This window comes from Vanessa cardui, chromosome 26 (genome assembly GCF_905220365.1).
Source record: "Vanessa cardui chromosome 26, ilVanCard2.1, whole genome shotgun sequence".
Classification (NCBI taxonomy): domain Eukaryota; kingdom Metazoa; phylum Arthropoda; class Insecta; order Lepidoptera; family Nymphalidae; genus Vanessa; species Vanessa cardui.
The window spans coordinates 2,227,225-2,247,704 of NC_061148.1; the positions used below are offsets into that span (position 1 = coordinate 2,227,225).

Here is a 20,480-nt window from a genome sequence, read left to right on the forward strand (position 1 = left end):
ACATCAATTGCTTGGATATCTCTAAAATATAATTTTAGGATGTAGATGATGGTAGGGCTTTGTGCAAATCTGTCTAGGTAGGTACAACCCACTTATCAGATATTCTGTCATCAAACAACAGTACATAGCATTGTGGCATTCCGGTTGAAGGGTGCGTGAGCTAGTGCAACTGCAGGCACAAGGGACATAAGATCTTAGCAATGTAAGGAATGGTTAATATTTCTTACCATTGGTTCAGTGCTATCGTCTATGGGCATTGGTGACCACTCACTATCAGGTGGAACATATTATGCCAAATAGTATTTGTCCATCTGTTAATCAAAGTACCCATTTGGTTCCTTAATTAAAACTTCTTTGATTGTCTCGTTACAGTCCTTAGTATATATAACAATTTAGATTTGATCGTTGTTTTTTTCATTTTCTCCGTGTTCTCGGGTCAGCGTTGCTTAAACTTTAAAACTGACTCACGTAACCGTACATATCCTGTCGTTAATATTTGCCTTAATTGACATTATCTCGTTGCATGATTAAAACAAGAAACCAGTACTATTAAATTAATTTTCTTGATTCTTATTGAGTTATGGCGTAACTTAAAAGGGTAATGCATTTTATATGTTTTTATTCTGTTTTGTAAATGTGTGCTGATATATAAGAAATTATAATCGCAAAAAGCATTCGCTTGTGTCATCCTGAGTCAGATAAATTCAATAGATTTAGATTATTCCATAGATATTTACATTCTCGTGCCTCGGAGTCTATGTAGTCGCTGGACTTACGGCCGATTTTCTTCCGATGGTGTCAGATTGCTGACCCATCTGATTATGAAAGCGAAGTAGAGAGCGAAACTGTCGGTATTCCAATGTCACCTGCGCAGTTTTCTTTTGATGTTTGCCGTAAATGAAATTAAGCGAGATGAAACTATTCCATGGTAACAAAAATTATCAGGAAAATACTCAAACATTTTGAAATCAATCAAAATCTTTCACGGCTAAATCGTTCCATCGGTTTTGATCTGCGTTCGTATCGAGATAACATATCTCCGTATGTTTTTAAACTATTATATAGTAACACACAATTTCGTTATAATGCTATCGTGAATAAACTTCAAATTCATATAACTATTTGGTTTTGATGAGGCATAATATGTATAAAATGTTATGAATTTTAATTAAAATAAATCGTATTTTATTTCATTATACAGTATTCAAAAAGTAAAGATTTCATAAAGTCGCGTCAATTATGTAATATAAACAGTCAGCTCTCGATGGAATCTAGAATCCGAATCAGTGGTGACTTTAAGACGATACAAAAGTGCGTTCTTCTATCAGTTTAGCGATAATCTTCAAAACTATTGAACCGATTTTCATGCGGTTTTCACTAATAGACAGAGTGATTCACGAGTTAAGGCATATAATTTATTAATTATTATATGTATAAATTAACGTTAAAAATATTAAAATAAACTTATTTCTCGTGCGAAGTAGGGACGGTCCGCTAGTAACATCTAACTTGAATGGATGTGCTTGTTATTTTGATATCATTTACATCACTTAAAGGGTCAAGCACAAATATATATCTAAGTATACTTGGACGTAATGGTGTCTACCTCGCCGTGGGTAGCTCAAGATTGTCATGTCGTTCTCGTAATCGACCAAGCGTGGGTAGATTACATAATACTTGCGAAAATCTTAAACGGTTGGTTAACCCGTCTCGACGGAGCACTCGTTCAAAACTCCCGGGGGCCGAATCGATACCATTGAGGTTGTTTAACTTGAGATTTTACGAATTTGTATTCATTACTCATGATTTTTTAATAATTGCTGGATTTTGTTTATAGTGAAATTATAAAATTTGATGTCGTACGATCGTATATAGATGAGATTTTGGTCAAATGGATATGCTAAATGGTCACCATCAAATATTAACCGTCCCTCTAATGCCGATGTACCAGCCTCGGGAACTAAGGTATTATGACCCTTGTGTTTGTAGTAACACTGACTCACTCACCCTTCAATTCGGAACGCAACAATATGAATAATTAATTCTAGCAGTGTTTTTCTTAATTGGATTTACCGGAGATTACTTATAAACAAACAATTTTTACCTCTTTGTATTATTATAAGTATAAATATGTTCTAGAATATAATTTAACTTCATAAAGTAATTTGATTGTTTATTTGCAATCATACTAATTTATTAATTAATTAATTGTAAATTAGTTAATTGTTGCAACTATTTTTAAACAAACGAGAAATAATCACTTCTTTATTCACGGTATAATTTAAAGTGTTACTGTTTTAAATGTTTTCTAATTTATTTTAATTAACAAGTAAATAATTGTTCGCAGCGAGCAATCGATCAGCAGCGCGCGCGCATCCGTCATGGTGTACGACGACACCATGAAGCGATGGATACCGTCAGGCTCGAGCTCCGGCCTGTCGAAAGTCCATATCTACCACCACACCCAGCACAACACCTTCCGAGTCGTCGGCAGGAAACTCAACGATCACGAAGTGAGTATCTATACAGATAACAAATCTGATTTTTTTTTTTCAGTTTTTAGAATGTAACAAGTGTCACGTGACTACAATAATCTCTACCCATGTGACGTCATAATGTTAAAGTGCGTTCGTTGATGAGATCGAGACAACGAAATTACACGTCAGTTGCGGGTCGAAGAGATTAACATTGTGAAGTCAGATGAGATTAACAGATGTGCGACACGAAAGTTAAAATATATTACATATATTTTAATTTAATAACTTTATAATATTAAATTATCGATCTGTCCCGGCTTGCGACAAAGGATGTTATGACATCTCATTAGAAACTTTCAAAATTATCCGTCTTTCTTTCTAAGCGATGTGTTATGTACAAGAACCTTCCTCTTGAAACAATCTATCTATTAAAAAAACAGCATCCAAATCCGGGGTGTAATTTTAAAGATATAAGCATAGGGACAGACATCGGTTAGCGACTTTGTTTTATACTATGTAATGATATGAATTGAGCATTGTATGTCTAAATATATTAATATGTAAGTCTTCTTTATATGGGTGTGTGTGTTAACTTCTTCTAAAGTAGTGGACGAATATCGATGAATATTTTGTGTCTGTGAAAGGGTTTCTGGGTGTTTCGGTTTGAATTCGATATTCAGGAAGTAAATACATTTTTTATTTGACACGAACGAAGTCGAGACTGTCGGCTCGTATTTTATATAAATCTAATTCGTGACTCTCGGAAACGGCCGCGGTCTCTTTCGGGTTTTATATTTAGATAAGGTTTTTTAAGAAAAACCTAATTTTATACAACAAAGCTTGGTCGGTTTTATACAGCTTTTAAGTGTTTTAAAAGATAAAAAGTTTTGCAATAAAATGATATTTAATTTTTTATTTTACGTTAATGAAAATAATTCCATTTAACTATCCAATTAGTTGCGCTCTACTTAGTTAGTTTGCTATTATTAGCTCTCGAAGAATTGCTAATAATTGCAATTCTTAGAAGACAGACTTTTGTACTGTACATATACAATAACAATAACTTTGTATATCTCCGTTATAAATGTAATAAATGCACAATGAAAGTATTATTTTGACATATCTAACATAGAAAATGACGAAATCCTTTTTTAGTAATGAAGTATTACGTTTACTCACGCTTATAAGAATTTATTTGTTACGTTTTTTTTAATAATAGATATTAGATATGAACTTTTAACATTCACCTTTTTATGTCTAAACATGAAAAAGTAAAACCTGAGTTATTGTGTATGATTACGACGACCTCCTTGGTCTAGTAGTGTGTGCACCGGTTTTCATGGGTATGCCATTCTGAGGTCCCGGGTTCGATTCCCAGCCGAGTCTGATGATGTCTTGTGTGTTAGTGGTATCGTTACTTCTGATTTTCCATAACACAAGTGCTTTAGCTACTTAAATTGTGATCAGAGTAATAGTAAATATGATTGTTGATTAAGAAATAAATAAAGAGATTAAAGTTTCATGCCCAATGATCTGATGCGAATGAATGATGCATTTGACTACATAGTATTAATTAAACATTTCAGGTGGTAATAAACTGCGGTATCGTCCGCGGTCTCAAGTACAACCAGGCGACGGCCACCTTCCACCAGTGGCGCGACGCGCGTCACGTCTACGGATTGAACTTCTCCTGCCGGGAGGACGCCGACAGCTTCGCGAGAGCCATGATGCATACCTTGGAGGTGGGTTACTATACTACTACATATGTATATAACTACTGAGTTTCTTTTTGGTTCTTCTCGGTAGAATGTACTTTCCGAATCGGTGGTACCTTTACTTGATTGTTAAATGACGATTCAAGTGCTTGTAAAAGCCTACTTGAACTTATTTGATTTTATTTATCAATACATGTAAATGACATATATAGCCTATTCCAATCTATCAAAGACCAATAATAAAGTCATGTTATATTTAGAACTCCATGCAATTGGCTAATAGATCACCTGTATGATATAATAGTAATCATGTATATCACCCAAACAAGTTGTGTTATTGTTTTAGCTTATGTTACTCTATATTACATTAGCTTTCTGCCAGTGGAAGTCTCATTAAAATTTAGCCTTTACAGATATTAGACGGAACAAACAGATGGATAAATATTGAAAAATATGATGATACTTTGGTATATGCATTGTGTATACATACATATGCATTTAGTTAAAAAGGGTTTGTTTAATATTACAAACAGACATAACAATTTTATTATTAAGGATTCCATGCAATTTGCTAAAAGCTCATCTATATAGCACAATACTAAAAGTTAATACATAACTGTTCCACATAACTTCTTAGTTATATCCAGTTTATATTTCCTTCCCTAAATACCGATAGCAGCTTCGTTGACAAAACGCCGTTTTCTGTCAAATCCATAATGAACATCGTAGTCGATAAATTATTCAGGCTCTCGACCAATGATATCGCGTGTATACGATGTCAAATACTGTTTGTTTAGCTTTTGTCCTCTTGTACTTGGAAAAGGCGATAAGTATATAGTAAATTATAGGATTGTACACAAAGAGAGGCGAAGAGGGAGGCATTGCCTTGGTCTTTAACTGTGAGCCAGCCACCTTTGGCAAGACTGCCCTTTCTCACTTTTATAGTCATGTATGTGGGCCTTGCCTTCTCCTAGCTTGGGGTTTCCCAGCAGTAAAGCAAGTCCTACCCATTCTGTCTCTAAGGGGATCACGAGACCCCTTGCGCATGCTAAAGTTAGATACAGACGGCATTAAGAAACAGTACCAACTGTAAAATACATATGAGAAGAGGCACTATCAATTAAATAAGGCTAAAGTAAAGGCTGTAAATGTCACTGCTTTATATCCTCATTAATTGAAGAGAAAGTTCTCGGGAGCTTATGCTCTTTCAAGGCCAAACCGAATTCGATTTTTTGAATTTGGTTGTTTGAATTGAGTCAAGATGGCCCAGTGGTTAGAACGCGTGCATCTTAACCGATGATTGCGGGTTCTAACCCAGGCAAGCACCGCTGATGCATGTGCTTAATTTGTCTTTATAATTCATCTCGTGCTCAGCGGTGAAAGAAAACATCGTGAGGAAACCTGCATGTGACAAATTTCATAAAAAATCTGCCACATGTGTATTCCACCAACCCGCCTTGGAACAACGTGGTGGAATATGTTCCAAATCTTCTCCTCAAAGGGAGAGGAGGTCTTTAGCCCAGCAGTGGGAATTTACAGGCTGTTGTTGTTGTTGTTGATATGATGGTTGTTTCGAATTTGGAATGTTGAACTTCAAGGAAGGAAGGTTTTGAAGGTTATAATGTCCAACACCTGAAAATCTGAGCGAAAACGCGAGTGGCAACTAGTATATAATAATTCAGCGGCACTACATTCGATTTGTCACAATAAAACACGGATACCGGTCTTATTGACAGACAAAAATAAACAAATAAACGATACTCGATCGAAAGCAATGACTTTGAGACGAAATTAGGTCGTCGCTTATTTAATTTTTATACACGAGTCGAGATGGCTCAGTAGCGAGGGCACTTGAATTTTAACAAATGATTTTAAATTCAAATCCATTGTTGACGAGCAATCTTTTTAGTGTATTTATTGATAGTTATATATGTTTTTATATTACATTAACAGCCTGTAAATGTACCACTGCCGGGCTAACCTCTCCATTTGAGGAGAAGGTTTGGAGTATATTCCACCATGTTGCTCCAATGCGAGTTGGTTGCAGGTTCCTCTCGATGTTTTCCTTCACCACCGAGCTAGAGATATATTGTAAACACACATTAAGCACATGAATATCCAGTGGTGCTTACCTGGGCTTGAACTTGCAACCACTGGGCCATCTCATCTCATAATACATATCTTGGTGGTAGGGCTTTGTGCAAGCCCGTCTGGGTAGGTACCACCCACTCATCAGTTATTCTACCGCCAAACAACAGTAAGCAGTATTGTTGTGCCCCGGTTTGAAGGGTGAGTGAGCCAGTGTGACTACAGGCACAAGGGACATAATATCTTAGTTCCCAAGGTTGGTGGCACATTGACGATGTAAGAAATAGCTAGTATTTTTTACACCGTCATTGCCTATGGGTGATGGTGACCACTTACCATGTGGCCTATATGCTCGTCCGCCAACATAAAAAATAAATAAATAAAATAAACGTTTTGTAGGTTTATAATGATTATATGTCAAAAATTGAAGTATTTTAATAAATAATATAATAAAGACTGTCCATTGTCATCAAAAATGAAATTTCATTGATATTTTTCAGATCCTAGCGAACAAAGTCGTCAATAACACAGCGCCACCGCCCCCCCAGCCCCCGAACCCACCCGTGCCCTACAACGGACACAATAACACCCACTACGATGAAGATATGGGCTACAGGTAATGATATTGAAATAAAACTAGTTATTACGGATTTTAATCGCGTCTATTAATTATTTAGGACATCCCGTCGTTTCGAGCACTTTACAGCGTTCGTGGTCACGGGTAGACTGACCGTACGATACGCGATTAAAATCCGTAATAACTAGTTTTATTTAAATGTATTATAATCGAAATCGAAAATTTAAGACAACATTAAACGATGTTGAATATTTGAATTAAATTACTTGAAATTTTAATTCAATATACTTGAAAAGGAATGAGATGCTTTAATCATTCGTTACTCATGTTATGTTTTATATAATATGAATGTGTAATTCAAGTTTGTAACATCAGTAACTAACTTACAAAAAAATAGTATTGTTTGCGAAAACCTCCGAATAGCACAACAGCTTCTCGTATTATTCTTAGCTTCTAGAATTAATCAATATCCTTTGTGTGTTAGACAAACTGATTGATAAATAAACTGGCCGAACTCGATATGTGATATCAAAACAATCCAACCCTCATACTATAAAAAAATAATAAAAAAGTAATACTTCCAGTTCTTACAATTTCAATGAGACCAAAAACTTTAAAATGTGCTACAAATCACTTGTGTTGAAATTGGTTAAAAAAATGTCAATTATATTTATAAGAATTGGATATGACATTTCAAAATCTATATTAAATAATTATACATTATTCTAATAAGCTATAGTGTGCGCTTTTGAATTATAAACAACTACATCACCAAACTAGAGTGGAGACCGCGTCTCGGCAAACGTAGTGTAGGACATCCTCAGGCACGGTGGAGTGACGAAATACGCAAGGCGGCAGGCAGGAGCTGGATGCGAGTAGCCGGAGAAAGACCACAGTGGCGTGCACTGGGAGAGGCCTATGTCCAGCAGTGGACAAAAATAGGCTGTTGATGATGATGATGATGATGATGACATCACCATTTCTGTCACTTTTCCTAACTTTTAATATTTTGTCACCAATATAATGGCGTGCACTGGGAGAGGCCTATGTCCAGCAGTGGACAAAAATAGGCTGTTGATGATGATGATGACATCACCATTTCTGTCACTTTTCCTAACTTTTAATATTTTGTTGTTTCTAATGTAATTACAGAACGATGACGCGCGAAGATGCAGCGATACTGCAGCAGCCGCAGTACCACGCGCCCCATCATCAACAACACCAGCCTATCCAACAACACCAGCCTATCCAACAACACCAGCCTATTCAACAACACCAGCCTATTCAACAGCATCAGCATGCGAGCCAGTATCACGCGCCGCACCATCATCATCCGGCGGTCGTTGTAAGGAGACATGACGCTTATTAATCTGTCAAACAATAGAGTTTGTATAGTACACACACACACATGCGCACATTGATATGTAATCGTAGTTAGTTAGCTTACAACAAGAACAGCCTGGAAATTTTCCATTTAAGGATTAAGGTCTCCTCTCCCTTTGGGAGAGTTTGCCATATATTCCACCACGCTGTTCCAATGCGGGTTGGTAGAACATACATAAAAATGAGAGCCCGTAAATTACCCACTGCTGGGCTAAGGCCTCCTCTTCCATTAAGGAGAGGGTTTGGAATATATCCTACCACGCTGTTCCAATGTGGTTTGATGGAATACAGAGATGGCAGATTTTTTGTGAAATTAAACGCAAGCAGGTTTCATCACGATGTTTTCCTTCACCGCCGAGCACAAGATGAAGAATAGACATAAATTAAACACATGAATATTCAGCGCTGCTTGCCTGGGTTTGAGCCCGCGATCATCGGTTACGTTGCACAAGATCTTACTGGTTCACCATTCAGCTTGAGATGAATAATAAACACAAATTAAGCTCATGAATATTCAGCGTTGTTTGCCTAGTTACCAATAGGAATTGTTTCGCATTAATATGCGCCTTGACTAATAGAGAATGTCTGTAACACGTGTTATAACTAAGCAATAACTGTCCCCGTTGCAGCCGGCGACGGCCAGCACGGCGCCAGCGCCGCCCCCGCACGGCGTGCACACGCTGCCTCACGCGCCCGCGCCGCACGGCCACCACCGCACCAACAGGTGACCACCGACCACCCACCACCCACCACCCACCACCGCCGACTAGATTCCAACACTACCCTTGTGAACTTTATTTACCACTACTATGGACTGACTGATCTTATCCACCACCCACCACCGCCGACTAGATTCCAACACTACCCTTGTGAACTTTATTTACCACTACTATGGACTGACTGATCTTATCCACCACCCACCACCGCCGACTACATTCCAATACTACCCCTGTGAACTTTATTTACCACTACAATTGACTGACTAATCTTATCCACCACCCACCACCGCCGACTACATTCCAATACTACCCCTGTGAACTTCATTTACCACTACAATTGACTGACTGATCTTATCCACCACCCACCACCGCCGACTACATTCCAATACTACCCCTGTGAACTTTATTTACCACTACAATTGACTGACTAATCTTATCCACCACCCACCACCGCCGACTACATTCCAACACTACCCCTGTGAACTTTATTTACCACTACCATTGACTGACTGATCTTATCCACCACCCACCTACATTGGAATGTAGTCGGCGGTGGTGGGTGGTGGATAAGCCACCACCCACCACCGCCGACTACATTCCAATACTACCCCTGTGAACTTTATTTACCACTACCATGGACTGACTGATCTTATCCACCACTCACCACCGCCGACTACATTCCAATACTACCCCTGTGAACTTCATTTACCACTATAATTGACTGACTGATCTTATCCACCACCCACCACCGCCGACTACATTCCAACACTACCCCTGTGAACTTTATTTACCACTACCATTGACTGACTGATCTTATCCACCACCCACCTACATTGGAATGTAGTCGGCGGTGGTGGGTGGTGGATAAGCCACCACCCACCACCGCCGACTACATTCCAATACTACCCCTGTGAACTTTATTTACCACTACCATGGACTGACTGATCTTATCCACCACTCACCACCGCCGACTACATTCCAATACTACCCCTGTGAACTTCATTTACCACTATAATTGACTGACTGATCTTATCCACCACCCACCACCGCCGACTACATTCCAACACTACCCCTGTGAACTTTATTTACCACTACCATTGACTGACTGATCTTATCCACCACCCACCTACATTGGAATGTAGTCGGCGGTGGTGGGTGGTGGATAAGCCACCACCCACCACCGCCGACTACATTCCAATACTACCCCTGTGAACTTTATTTACCACTACCATGGACTGACTGATCTTATCCACCACTCACCACCGCCGACTACATTCCAATACTACCCCTGTGAACTTCATTTACCACTATAATTGACTGACTGATCTTTTATGTTACTATTTCACTACCCCATAGTGATTTAACTATTGGAAGTCATATCTTTCACTATCATCATTACTTATTCAAGTCATATCTTTCACTATCATCACTACTTCAGTACCAATCTACGTCATGTGCAATCAATGAAATCATAATTATTCACCTGAAAGGTGAACCATTTGTTCGATACATAGACAATTTATTATCATATAACATAGGAAAGGAATCACAAACTCACAAATAAAATATTCTCACAATTCTCCCGAAATGAAAAAAATATCTAAATTCTCGTTATTCAAGTATAATTCAAATAAAGCTACAATCGGTTCGGAAAGTAGATTCTACTGAGAACCGACAAGAATCTAATTAGCTTCATACACATTTCACCATCACAAGTACATCTCAATAAGTATGATGAAGACACGTGTTAATTGTCACCCAACCTGTCCGCAGTGCTCCGATGGCGCCCAACATGTCTCTGTCGGCGGCGGGCGCTCCGGCGCCGCCCCCCGTGCCGCCGCACCAGAACCTGCCCGCGCCGCCCGCGCCCCCCGCCCCGCCCAACGTAAGCCCTACAAACTATTATCGAGTGATGGCCCAGTGGTTAGAACGCGTGCATCTTAACCGATGATTGCGGGTTCAAACCCAGGCAAGCACCACTATATATATATATGTTAATTTGTGTTTATAATTCATTACGTGCTCGGCGGTGAAGGAAAACATCGTGAGGAATCCTGCTTGTGTCTAATTTAATCGAAATTCTGCCACATGTGTATTCCACCAACCCGCATTGGAACAGCGTGGTGGAATATGTTCCAAAAGCCTCTCCTTAATGGAAGAGAAGGCCTTGTCCCAGCTGTGGGAAACTTACAGGTTACTTTAAACTATTATCAAACTGAAACTTAAATAACTTTATTCAATATAGAAGCATTACACTTTCTTATTGATGGTCAATTGAAACACTACCACCGGTTCGGAAGAGAAAATACCCCGACCTGAGAAGAACCGGCGAAAGAAACTCAGCGGGTTTTTTTTGTTGTTTGTCTCATATATTATAACAAAGCTATTATTTAAAATAAATATAAATATGTTGTATCAAAATTTGAAAAAAATGTCATACATATTTATTTTCTAATCAGATTTTTTTTTTAATAAAAACACTTCTGGATATTTTAATTATACAATTTTAAAGTATGTAGAACATATAAGTGCTCTCCAGTAAAGGGTATATATTATATATTATTTTATATAAATAAATATGAGACAACATCACATACATTACTCTGATCCCAATGTAAGTAGCTAAAGCACTTGTTTTAAGGAAAATCAGAAGTAGCGACGGTACCACAAACACCCAGACCTAAGACAACATAGAAAACTAATGGTAATCTACATCGACTCGGCCGGGAATCGAACCCGGGACCTCAGAGTGGCGTACCCATGAAAACCGGTGTACACACCACTCGACTACGGAGGTCGTCGATTATTTAAAATAAATAAATATGTTGTATCAAAATTTGATAAAATCTCATAGGTATTTATTTTCTAATCCGATTTTTTTTTAATAAAAACACTTTTGGATATTTTAATTATACAATTTTAAAGTATGTAGAACATATTAAAGGCTCCCCAGTGGGGGGTATATATAAGTGACTTGCTAAAAATATTAGTGTGTACATCGCTAGAATTTTACGATTCGTCGAAAGTGTGGTGATGATATCACCATCATTGAATAGCAGTGGTAAATGATTGATTTAGAACTTATTTACGATATTTGAGATTGTTTTATATTTTCCAGGGCCCGATAGCTCCGCCCACTCCCCCGGCGGCGCCCCAACCACCACCGATGGTAAATATGATATTTTTTCTAACCTAACCTAACCTAACCCAACCACCACCAATGGTAAATATGATATTTTTTTAATTTAAAAGACATATAATTAGGTGAAACAGTTGCTCGTATTTGCTCGCGCTTTTGACGTGGTAACCGAGTATTAGATGTTAAAAATTAGTTCGTGTCTTTCCTTGGAGTTAAAGCATGCTTAGTACTAAATTTCATCAAATTTGGCTCAGTTATTTACTCGTGAAGGAGTAATACACAGACAGATTTACTTTCGCATTTATGTAATTATTTTATTTTATTTATTTATTTAATAAGTACACTAACAATATACATATTAATTGATGGCTTACACAATATCTAAAAAAAGAAAAACAACTTCTGATATGTACATCGATTACAAGTGTACATAACATTCACAGTGTATCGTGTCAACATATTTGTTTAAAGTTGAAATTAAAATATATTATACAATTAAAAAAAAAAATTATTTGACCTATGCTATCGTCGTTTATAAACATAATAACAAAATAATATAACAGAAAAACGAAAAATAAAGAAAACAAAAAACAAAAAAAAATATATATATATATTTTATGTTAACATATGTAGATATGGACTAGTACTAAACCAGTAATAGAAATAGACTTTAATATTGAGTTAGCGTTCAATTACTTATTCACATAAAACTCATACTCTCCCAGTCTTACGAAACAACAGAACAACAACAACAACAACAGCCTGTAAATTCACACTGCTGGGCTAAAGGCCTCCTCTCCCTTTGAGAAGAAGGTTTGGAACATATTCCACCACGCTGTTCCAATGCGGGTTGGTGGAATACACATGTGGCAGAATTTCTATGAAATTTGTCACATGCAGGTTTCCTCACGATGTTTTCCTTCACCGCCGAGCACGAGATGAATTATAAAGACAAATTAAGCACATGAATCAGCGGTGCTTGCCTGGGTTTGAACCCGCAATCATCGGTTAAGATGCACGCGTTCTAACCACTGGGCCATCTCGACTCCGAAACGTCCCGTACTAATTGCCATGATTTTCCAGCAACAGCCAGTGGCACCCTCAGCGCAGGCCCCCGCCCCACCACCGCCGCCACCGCCCCAGCCGCAGCCGCAGCCGCAGGCCCCCGTCGCGCCCTCGCCCGCCGGGCCCCCGCCCCCGCCTCCCCCGCCGCAGCCCCCCGCCGCTGACCCCACGGGACTCGCCGCGCAATTGCAGCAGGCCCGACTGAAGAGACAGGCCAAGGTATGCGAGTAATTGAACGCTACATTGATCGATAGAAACACTACTAGAGGCTATGATGCCAAATAAGTATACAATGTCTACTAATTTGTCAATGACATGCAGAGTCGGATTTAAAGGTGTGGAGGCCCCGGGGCCACAAAGCATTGAGGGCCTTAGACAAACAGAAGCGTGAACACCCTAATAATTATATAATTATGAATTAATTAGTTTTTTTTATTTCAATCAGTAAGCTATGAATTGTTTCGTATTTGTATCGGTAACTTTTAAAATATTAAATAGTAACATTATTATAATTTGACTATATCTCAGTATTTGTTAACTTGCTGTAAACTGTGGCCCCCTCTCATGTGGAGGCCCCAGGGCAGTTGCCCCGGTTGCCCTCCCCTAAATCCGGCCCTGATAACATGTATTAAATCGACCAGCCCAGACGAGACATGGTCGTATCAAAACTGCGGTACTGAGTCTAAAGAAGTGACTGCGTGTACACCGAAATAGGAGTAAAAAACTTGTATGTTCTTGGCGTCGGTTAATAAACGCACGTTACGTCACATATATATATTTTTTTTATGGTATAGGTTGGCGGACGAGCATATGGGCCACCTGATGGTAAGTGGTCACCATCGCCCATAGACATTAACGCTGTAAGAATTATTAAGTATTCCTTACATCGTCAATGTGCCGCCAACCTTGGGAACTAAGATGTTATGTCCCTTGTGCCTGTAGTTACACTGGTTCACTCACCCTTCAGACCGGAACACAACAATACTGAGTACTGTTGTTTGGCGGTAGAATAACTGATGAGTGGGTGGTACCTACCCAGACGGGCTTGCACAAAGCCCTACCACCAAGTACACATATTTTACATTACATTACAGAGAATCTCAATTTAAAGTTGTAAAACGTAAAATCATGGACTTGAACGTAGGAATTAAATTTGATTTGTTTGTTTACAGCAACAGCAGACGACGGTCGGTGGTAGCAGTGGTGGTGGTGGTGGTAGCGGTGGTGGTGGTGGCGAGGCGTCACCGCCGGGCGGCGCGGGCGAGTCGGGCGGCGCGCGAGGCAACCTTCATTGCATGATGCACGAGATGCAGCGCACGCTGGCGCGACGCCGCGCCCACCTCGCGCACCTCGACCGCAACGAGGTAGCCTGCCTGCCCGGCCTCGCGGGTGACATTTGACCTCTCAACTCTCAAGCTATCTACAACGCCCGCCGTTAACTTTGCCTCTTATATGTTATGCGCCAGGAACATCCGAAACTCACACTTATTTCATGACAGTAAATAACTTGGCCTGAGAAACATGACAAAATCAAAATAAACTTTATTCAAGTAGGCTTTTATAAGCACTTTTGAATCGTCATTTTACAATTAAGTGAAGCTACCACCGGTTCGGAAAGTAGATTCTACCGAGAAGAACCGGCAAGAAACTCAGTAGTTACCATGTTTATTAAATACAATTATTTAAATTAATGTATCCTGCTTGGAAGTCAACAGGTATTAACTCCAAGATTTTTTATCATCTATAAAATCTTGTATCGAATAATATGCTTTTTCTACCAATGTATTTTTTACAAACGATTTGAATTTACTAAACGGCAAAGTTAAAAATTTCTGCGGACAATGACATGTTAGTTCACGAAGTTGGCACATTTTCAATGTAAGGGACATTGTATAAAAGTAAAGTAAAGTAACAGCCTGTAAATTTCCCCCTGCTGGGCTAAAGGCCTCCTCTCCCTTTTTGAGGAGAGGGCTTGGAACATATTCCACCACGCTGTTCCAATGCGGGTTGGTGGAATACACATGTGGCAGAATTTCTTTGAAATTTGTCACATGCAGGTTTCCTCACGATGTTATCCTTCACCGCAAAGCACGAGATGAATTATAAAGACAAATTAAGCACATGAAACAGCTGTGCTTGCCTGGGTTTGAACCCGCAATCATCGGTTAAGATGCACGTGTTCTAACCACTGGGCCAACTCGGCTTTTTTAGGGACATTGTATAGTTCACTTAAATTCATAATTCACATAAAGAAGTAAACGAAGTAGGTATTCTTAATTCTCATCGTCATATATTATCCTTTCAGGAATCTTCGACGGAGAGTTCGGCCAGTTCCACACCAATGAAGTCCTGGGAGCGATCCGCGACACTGCCTCATCGACTGCCAGCCGCGTGTAATGGCAACACACGTATGTTTTATTCGTCATATATACTTTTTCTTACCATTCTCTCATGTTCTTTAACAAAAATATATCTGCAATAGAATTATAATATATTCATATATATTTGAAGATCTTTTTTTACATTGTTTATCATCAGAAATAATGTTATTTTATTTATCCTATTGGTTTCGAGACAATTCAAAATTCGAATTGATATTCGTATACTTATGGAAAAATACATAATGACTTTGCAATTAAATTTGCCAAAAGTCATTAAAGATCTGTCAGTAACGGTAGTCGGATGTCTGACCCGTGCATGCGTTACAGCGAACACGGAGTGCGCGGCGCCGTCGCAGTCCCCGCGCTCCGCCCGCAAGCGCTTCGGTTCCGCCAGCGAGGAGACCATCCTCAAGGTACATTCATGCTAACATATTATAATGTTCCAGATTTACGTGGTCTTGATTTGTTATTAGTAATTCCGTTACATGAATAACCCACCAGCGGTGAAACGGTACGGTCGAATATGCTCCTGCTAAATAGGCTATTTGACTGGTTTTTAAGATCCATTTTATATTATTTAGTAGAGCTTAAGGAACCCAGTAAAATTAGTTTTTTTTTAATTTCTAGTACATATTAGCCGAAAAATATCATATTAAAAATTCCATATTTAAATAACGCGCGAAAACGCTACTTGGATAATATGGCGCTGCAATGGGGTCGGTGACGTCACTCTACTGTATTTTAATCTGTGGTACATATAGTAGAAAAGCAAGGTTTACAAGAAAGTGACTTCATCATAAGCTCGGCCAATCAGGAGCGTTTTGTATCACGTGACAAACGTTTGAACAAATACATTTTTATTTATTGATTTTTGAATAAATTAAGTATTATTTTCAAATTTCGTTAGTAAATAACCATTTTTAAACTCATAATATACACTGATTACAATAATTCACAATTTATTTTTCGCATTGTAATATTATAGTAATATTGAATTTGTTTTAAATCATGAACTGTTTAATAGTTTTACTAAATCAAAATCAGACTAAATCAAAATAAACAAAACAAACAAGGTTTGAAAAAAGTACTTATCTTATGTATTGTTTTAAAATTATGAATTTTAATTATATCTATGTCTCCATAGCAAGTGAACGGCGGCAATGACAACGGTTGCGCAAGCGCCGCTGACTGGGAGAGCTTCAAGCAGGACGTCATGCGCGAGATACGAACGCAAGTGGGTCAGATGAAGCGGGAGATACTAGACGGTCAGTGCACACTATTAAGCCTCTTGTTATAGCAGAGAGGCCTGTCTAAGGCCACCTCATGGTATATGGTCTCCAATGCCCATGGACATTGGTGCCGTAAGAAAATTTATTAAATGTAGAATAAGAGTAATTACTGAGTCTCTTGCCGGTTCTCGGTAGAATCTACTTTCCGAACCGGTGGTAGCGTCAGTTAAAATGGTTGTTAAATGACGATTCAAAAGTGCTTGTAAAAGCCTACTTGAATAAAGTATATTTTGATTGATTGATTGATATTGCTTAAATCGCCAAATCGCCATGAAACTAATGCTTATATGTATTATAAAGTCTTCGATAAGTTAAATTTAAGTGTTGTATAATTAAAGATTTATTAGTTTTATATAAAACATAGTGTAGCAGAGTAGTACTTACTACTAGCAAATACTATATGCAAATCGCATACCTAATAATTAATTAATTTGGTTCTTATTTTTTCAGCCATAAAGGTGGAATTCGCCCGCAGGTAAGCTAGTCGGCGCAGACACCACCGGTGAACGATTTTATATACATATACAAAGAAACCACCTGTCCATAAGTACGTTGAATTGTATAACACCAAGTTTGTATGTGAAGTTACAATATACCGATACCATGTTATATATATGCTCATTTATACAGAAATTGTTACAAAAACAGACAGATGATCGAAAAAAAGAGGTCGTATATCGACTTAAAACTACTTCAATATCGAATGATAGATATGCCATTAAAAAAAAAGAAACACAAATTCAGTTTAAAATTCTGATTCTCTAAATAAACGGCTGTGACAGACAGACGGACACATAAATGGTAAACTTTGATGTATAGTCTGTGAAATTAAATCATTAGCTACAGATTAAAAATACAATGTCTTAAGTGTTTATTAAAATGTAGTAAAAAATTGAGATCCTAGAGCTGATTGCTTATGCCCCAAAGTTGGATCTTGATATTTCCTCTCGTATTTAAAAAACATCCGTTCACCAGTGTCGTGGTCGTCTGAGTATTGTGATTGATATTTAGAGTTGCCAGTTAAAAAAAAACAACGATAGTGCTGCCATATGAAACTGGTGATTTCATTGATGGCGACGATTTCTTTGTAAGGAATAGTTTGCGCACGAGTAATGAAGCATAAAGCAAGTTGTGTTTTTTTTTAATTTTATACTTAAAAAAAATATTTATTCGGATATGTATTACCGTGTACGTAGATTTTAAGACGATATACAATTAATAAGGTTACTATTGATTTCTGAACGATATATTCTATATATATTTATAATTTTCACCTAAGAAGACAGTTATATGGTCTTTTATATATCTTTTTTTTTTTGTATTTTCTAATGCTTTGTATTTTTTTCTCAATACTAACAAAAGTATTATTTTTTCAAATCTTTCAGAAATCGATAGTATTCTAAATAAAAAAATATGTGTTATAATCAACTAGTGTCAAGTTATATCTAGTATTATTATTGTATTTATTGACTAAATACGGTAATGGCAACACAGAAGATATAAAAAATCATTTTTTTTTCTTACTGGTGTTTGTTTATATATATTTTTTTATGTAATCTGTGTTGGTATTAACCGATAATTTAGAGGAGTAAGTACTTTACAAGTGAATGTATTTAAAGCAAGTCTCTTTACGGTTGTCGGATGAAATTTTTATTTTTTTTATTTTCGTTTCTTATTCTAAAGTTGGCTTTTGCAGTAAATTGTCTTCCATGAATTTAATACGTATTAATTATTAGTACCAAAAAAGTCAGAACGTAGTTTTTTTTTTTAATATCACCTACATAATTTTAAATACATAACGTATTATGGAAAGTCATGAAAAAATTTTCGCATTTTAGTTCTGGTTAAAATCGCAAATATATTTGAAGGAGTACTCATCAGAATCTATCGGAATACTGCGTATGGTTTTAGCTTTAGAATGTTTTGCTGATATAGGCCAAACTAGATTTAAGTGCTAGACAGCGCTTTTGAAACTTTGATTTCATCCGACAAAACAGTAATTGTATCACAAGTAATGAAGGTTTTATTGAAGTACAAGTCAATATAAAGTTTGGAAATCATCGACTTGTAAGCGTCGGCGTAGCCATCTTGTTTTTATTGACATTTATGACGTCATATATATTATTTTGACGAACGAGGAAATAATATGAATTATATGATTATATTCGTTTATTATGAGTCACAATTTCTGAAAGTAATTTTCAATGTAGAAGCATTACAATAATTGATAATGAAAATAAAAATATATAAGCTTGATTTGAAAGAATTCAAAGCGTTTTTAGTATATGTTTAATTGTAATGCTTCTTATATAATCAGTGAGAGTAGAGTTGTTACAGTATTCGTCTCAGGCTACATCTGTGTTTGTAATAAACGTCACATTTTAGTTGTAAGTAATTCACTGACTGATATACCATTCCATAAAAAAACTGACAGTTTTTTTTTAATTGACATTTAAACTTTTTTTTTTCATGCATCAATAGATAATATCAAACAGTATAGTACAAAATATATCATTGATCGTTTCGATGTTTATCTTTGGATAATTGTGAATGCAATTTTAAAAAGTTGAGGATTTGTTTTTTCTAATTTGTAATTAAACTATGTTCACAAATATCTGACGATATGTACATGTATAGTTCTTTTCAATAGAATGCGTACATAAACCAATACAAAATTTATCTTTTTTTTATATATTTGATTTAATTTTGCACAGATAATGATAATTTGAGTGTTTTAATCATGTTGCTGATCACATGTCGTTTGTTTCACTTATGTAGCTCTTATATGTCAAATCAGTATAAGCCTAAAAAAAAAATCTAATCAGTAAATTTGTCAGTGACAATTTTTTTTTTTAATTATTCGGATGGATCAAGTTTGGTTTTGGATCTAATTGGAAACTAATGTTACTGTTAATGTTTAACATTACACAACAACAAAAACATCCTGTAAATATCCCACTGCTGGGCTAAGGTCTCCACTCCCTTTGAGGTTCAGAACATATTCATATTCATTACCTGTTAACTGCTAACTTACACTTTAAAAATATGAAAGAAAAATTTCGTACAAATTCTATTGATTTGAACTATATAAACAGGGCCGAATTCAGTATGCAAAGAGTGGATGCATCGTTATCTGAAAGATTTGGCTAAATATTTGTAAAGTTTTTTTTACAAACGTTTTTTGGTCAGCTCGAAAAAGAGCATACTCTTATTTATTTAATAATAAAGCGTCACTAATGATTTTATTCAACAAATCCGGCCCTGTTTATCATCACATCCGGCGTCCTAACTAATCAACATCAGAACAAATATAACGGCTCTATTCTTCATTTTCTAAATATTATATTTGGATAAATATATGAAAACTTTTTTGGATGCGTTTATTTTTTAAATTTAGAACGATGGTGCTGATATAGCATATTTTAATTCCAGTTTTTATTTGACTGACGTTGCATTTATAATGGTCTTATTGTTGCCAGCTTAAAACGCAATGCTTTAAAGTGACAAAAAAAATATAATTTAAACAGCTTAAAAGAAAGGCATTTATTGTAGTGTTTTCTGTACTCATAATATTAATCTACATAAGACTACACATAAATTTATTACAACTTTATGTATTATATTTTAATGGCAACATTCTTTTCAAT

General features: G+C 36.9%; 1 protein-coding gene across 1 annotated transcript in view; it reads left to right on the forward strand.

The window, feature by feature from the left end:
- LOC124540718 (protein enabled) overlaps window positions 1-19,733 on the forward strand; it is a 58,791-nt gene extending 39,058 nt beyond the window's left edge. Inside the window, exons 3-15 of the mRNA XM_047118399.1 lie at window positions 2,348-2,513; window positions 4,064-4,219; window positions 6,781-6,896; window positions 8,010-8,199; window positions 8,870-8,964; window positions 10,733-10,844; window positions 12,078-12,128; window positions 13,182-13,382; window positions 14,336-14,527; window positions 15,469-15,571; window positions 15,872-15,957; window positions 16,689-16,809; window positions 17,284-19,733. Of these exons, the coding sequence (XP_046974355.1) occupies window positions 2,348-2,513; window positions 4,064-4,219; window positions 6,781-6,896; window positions 8,010-8,199; window positions 8,870-8,964; window positions 10,733-10,844; window positions 12,078-12,128; window positions 13,182-13,382; window positions 14,336-14,527; window positions 15,469-15,571; window positions 15,872-15,957; window positions 16,689-16,809; window positions 17,284-17,312 (1,618 nt within the window). The 3' untranslated portion in view covers window positions 17,313-19,733. The remainder of the gene's footprint in view (window positions 1-2,347; window positions 2,514-4,063; window positions 4,220-6,780; window positions 6,897-8,009; window positions 8,200-8,869; window positions 8,965-10,732; window positions 10,845-12,077; window positions 12,129-13,181; window positions 13,383-14,335; window positions 14,528-15,468; window positions 15,572-15,871; window positions 15,958-16,688; window positions 16,810-17,283) is intronic.
- The last annotated feature ends 747 nt before the right edge of the window (window positions 19,734-20,480 follow it).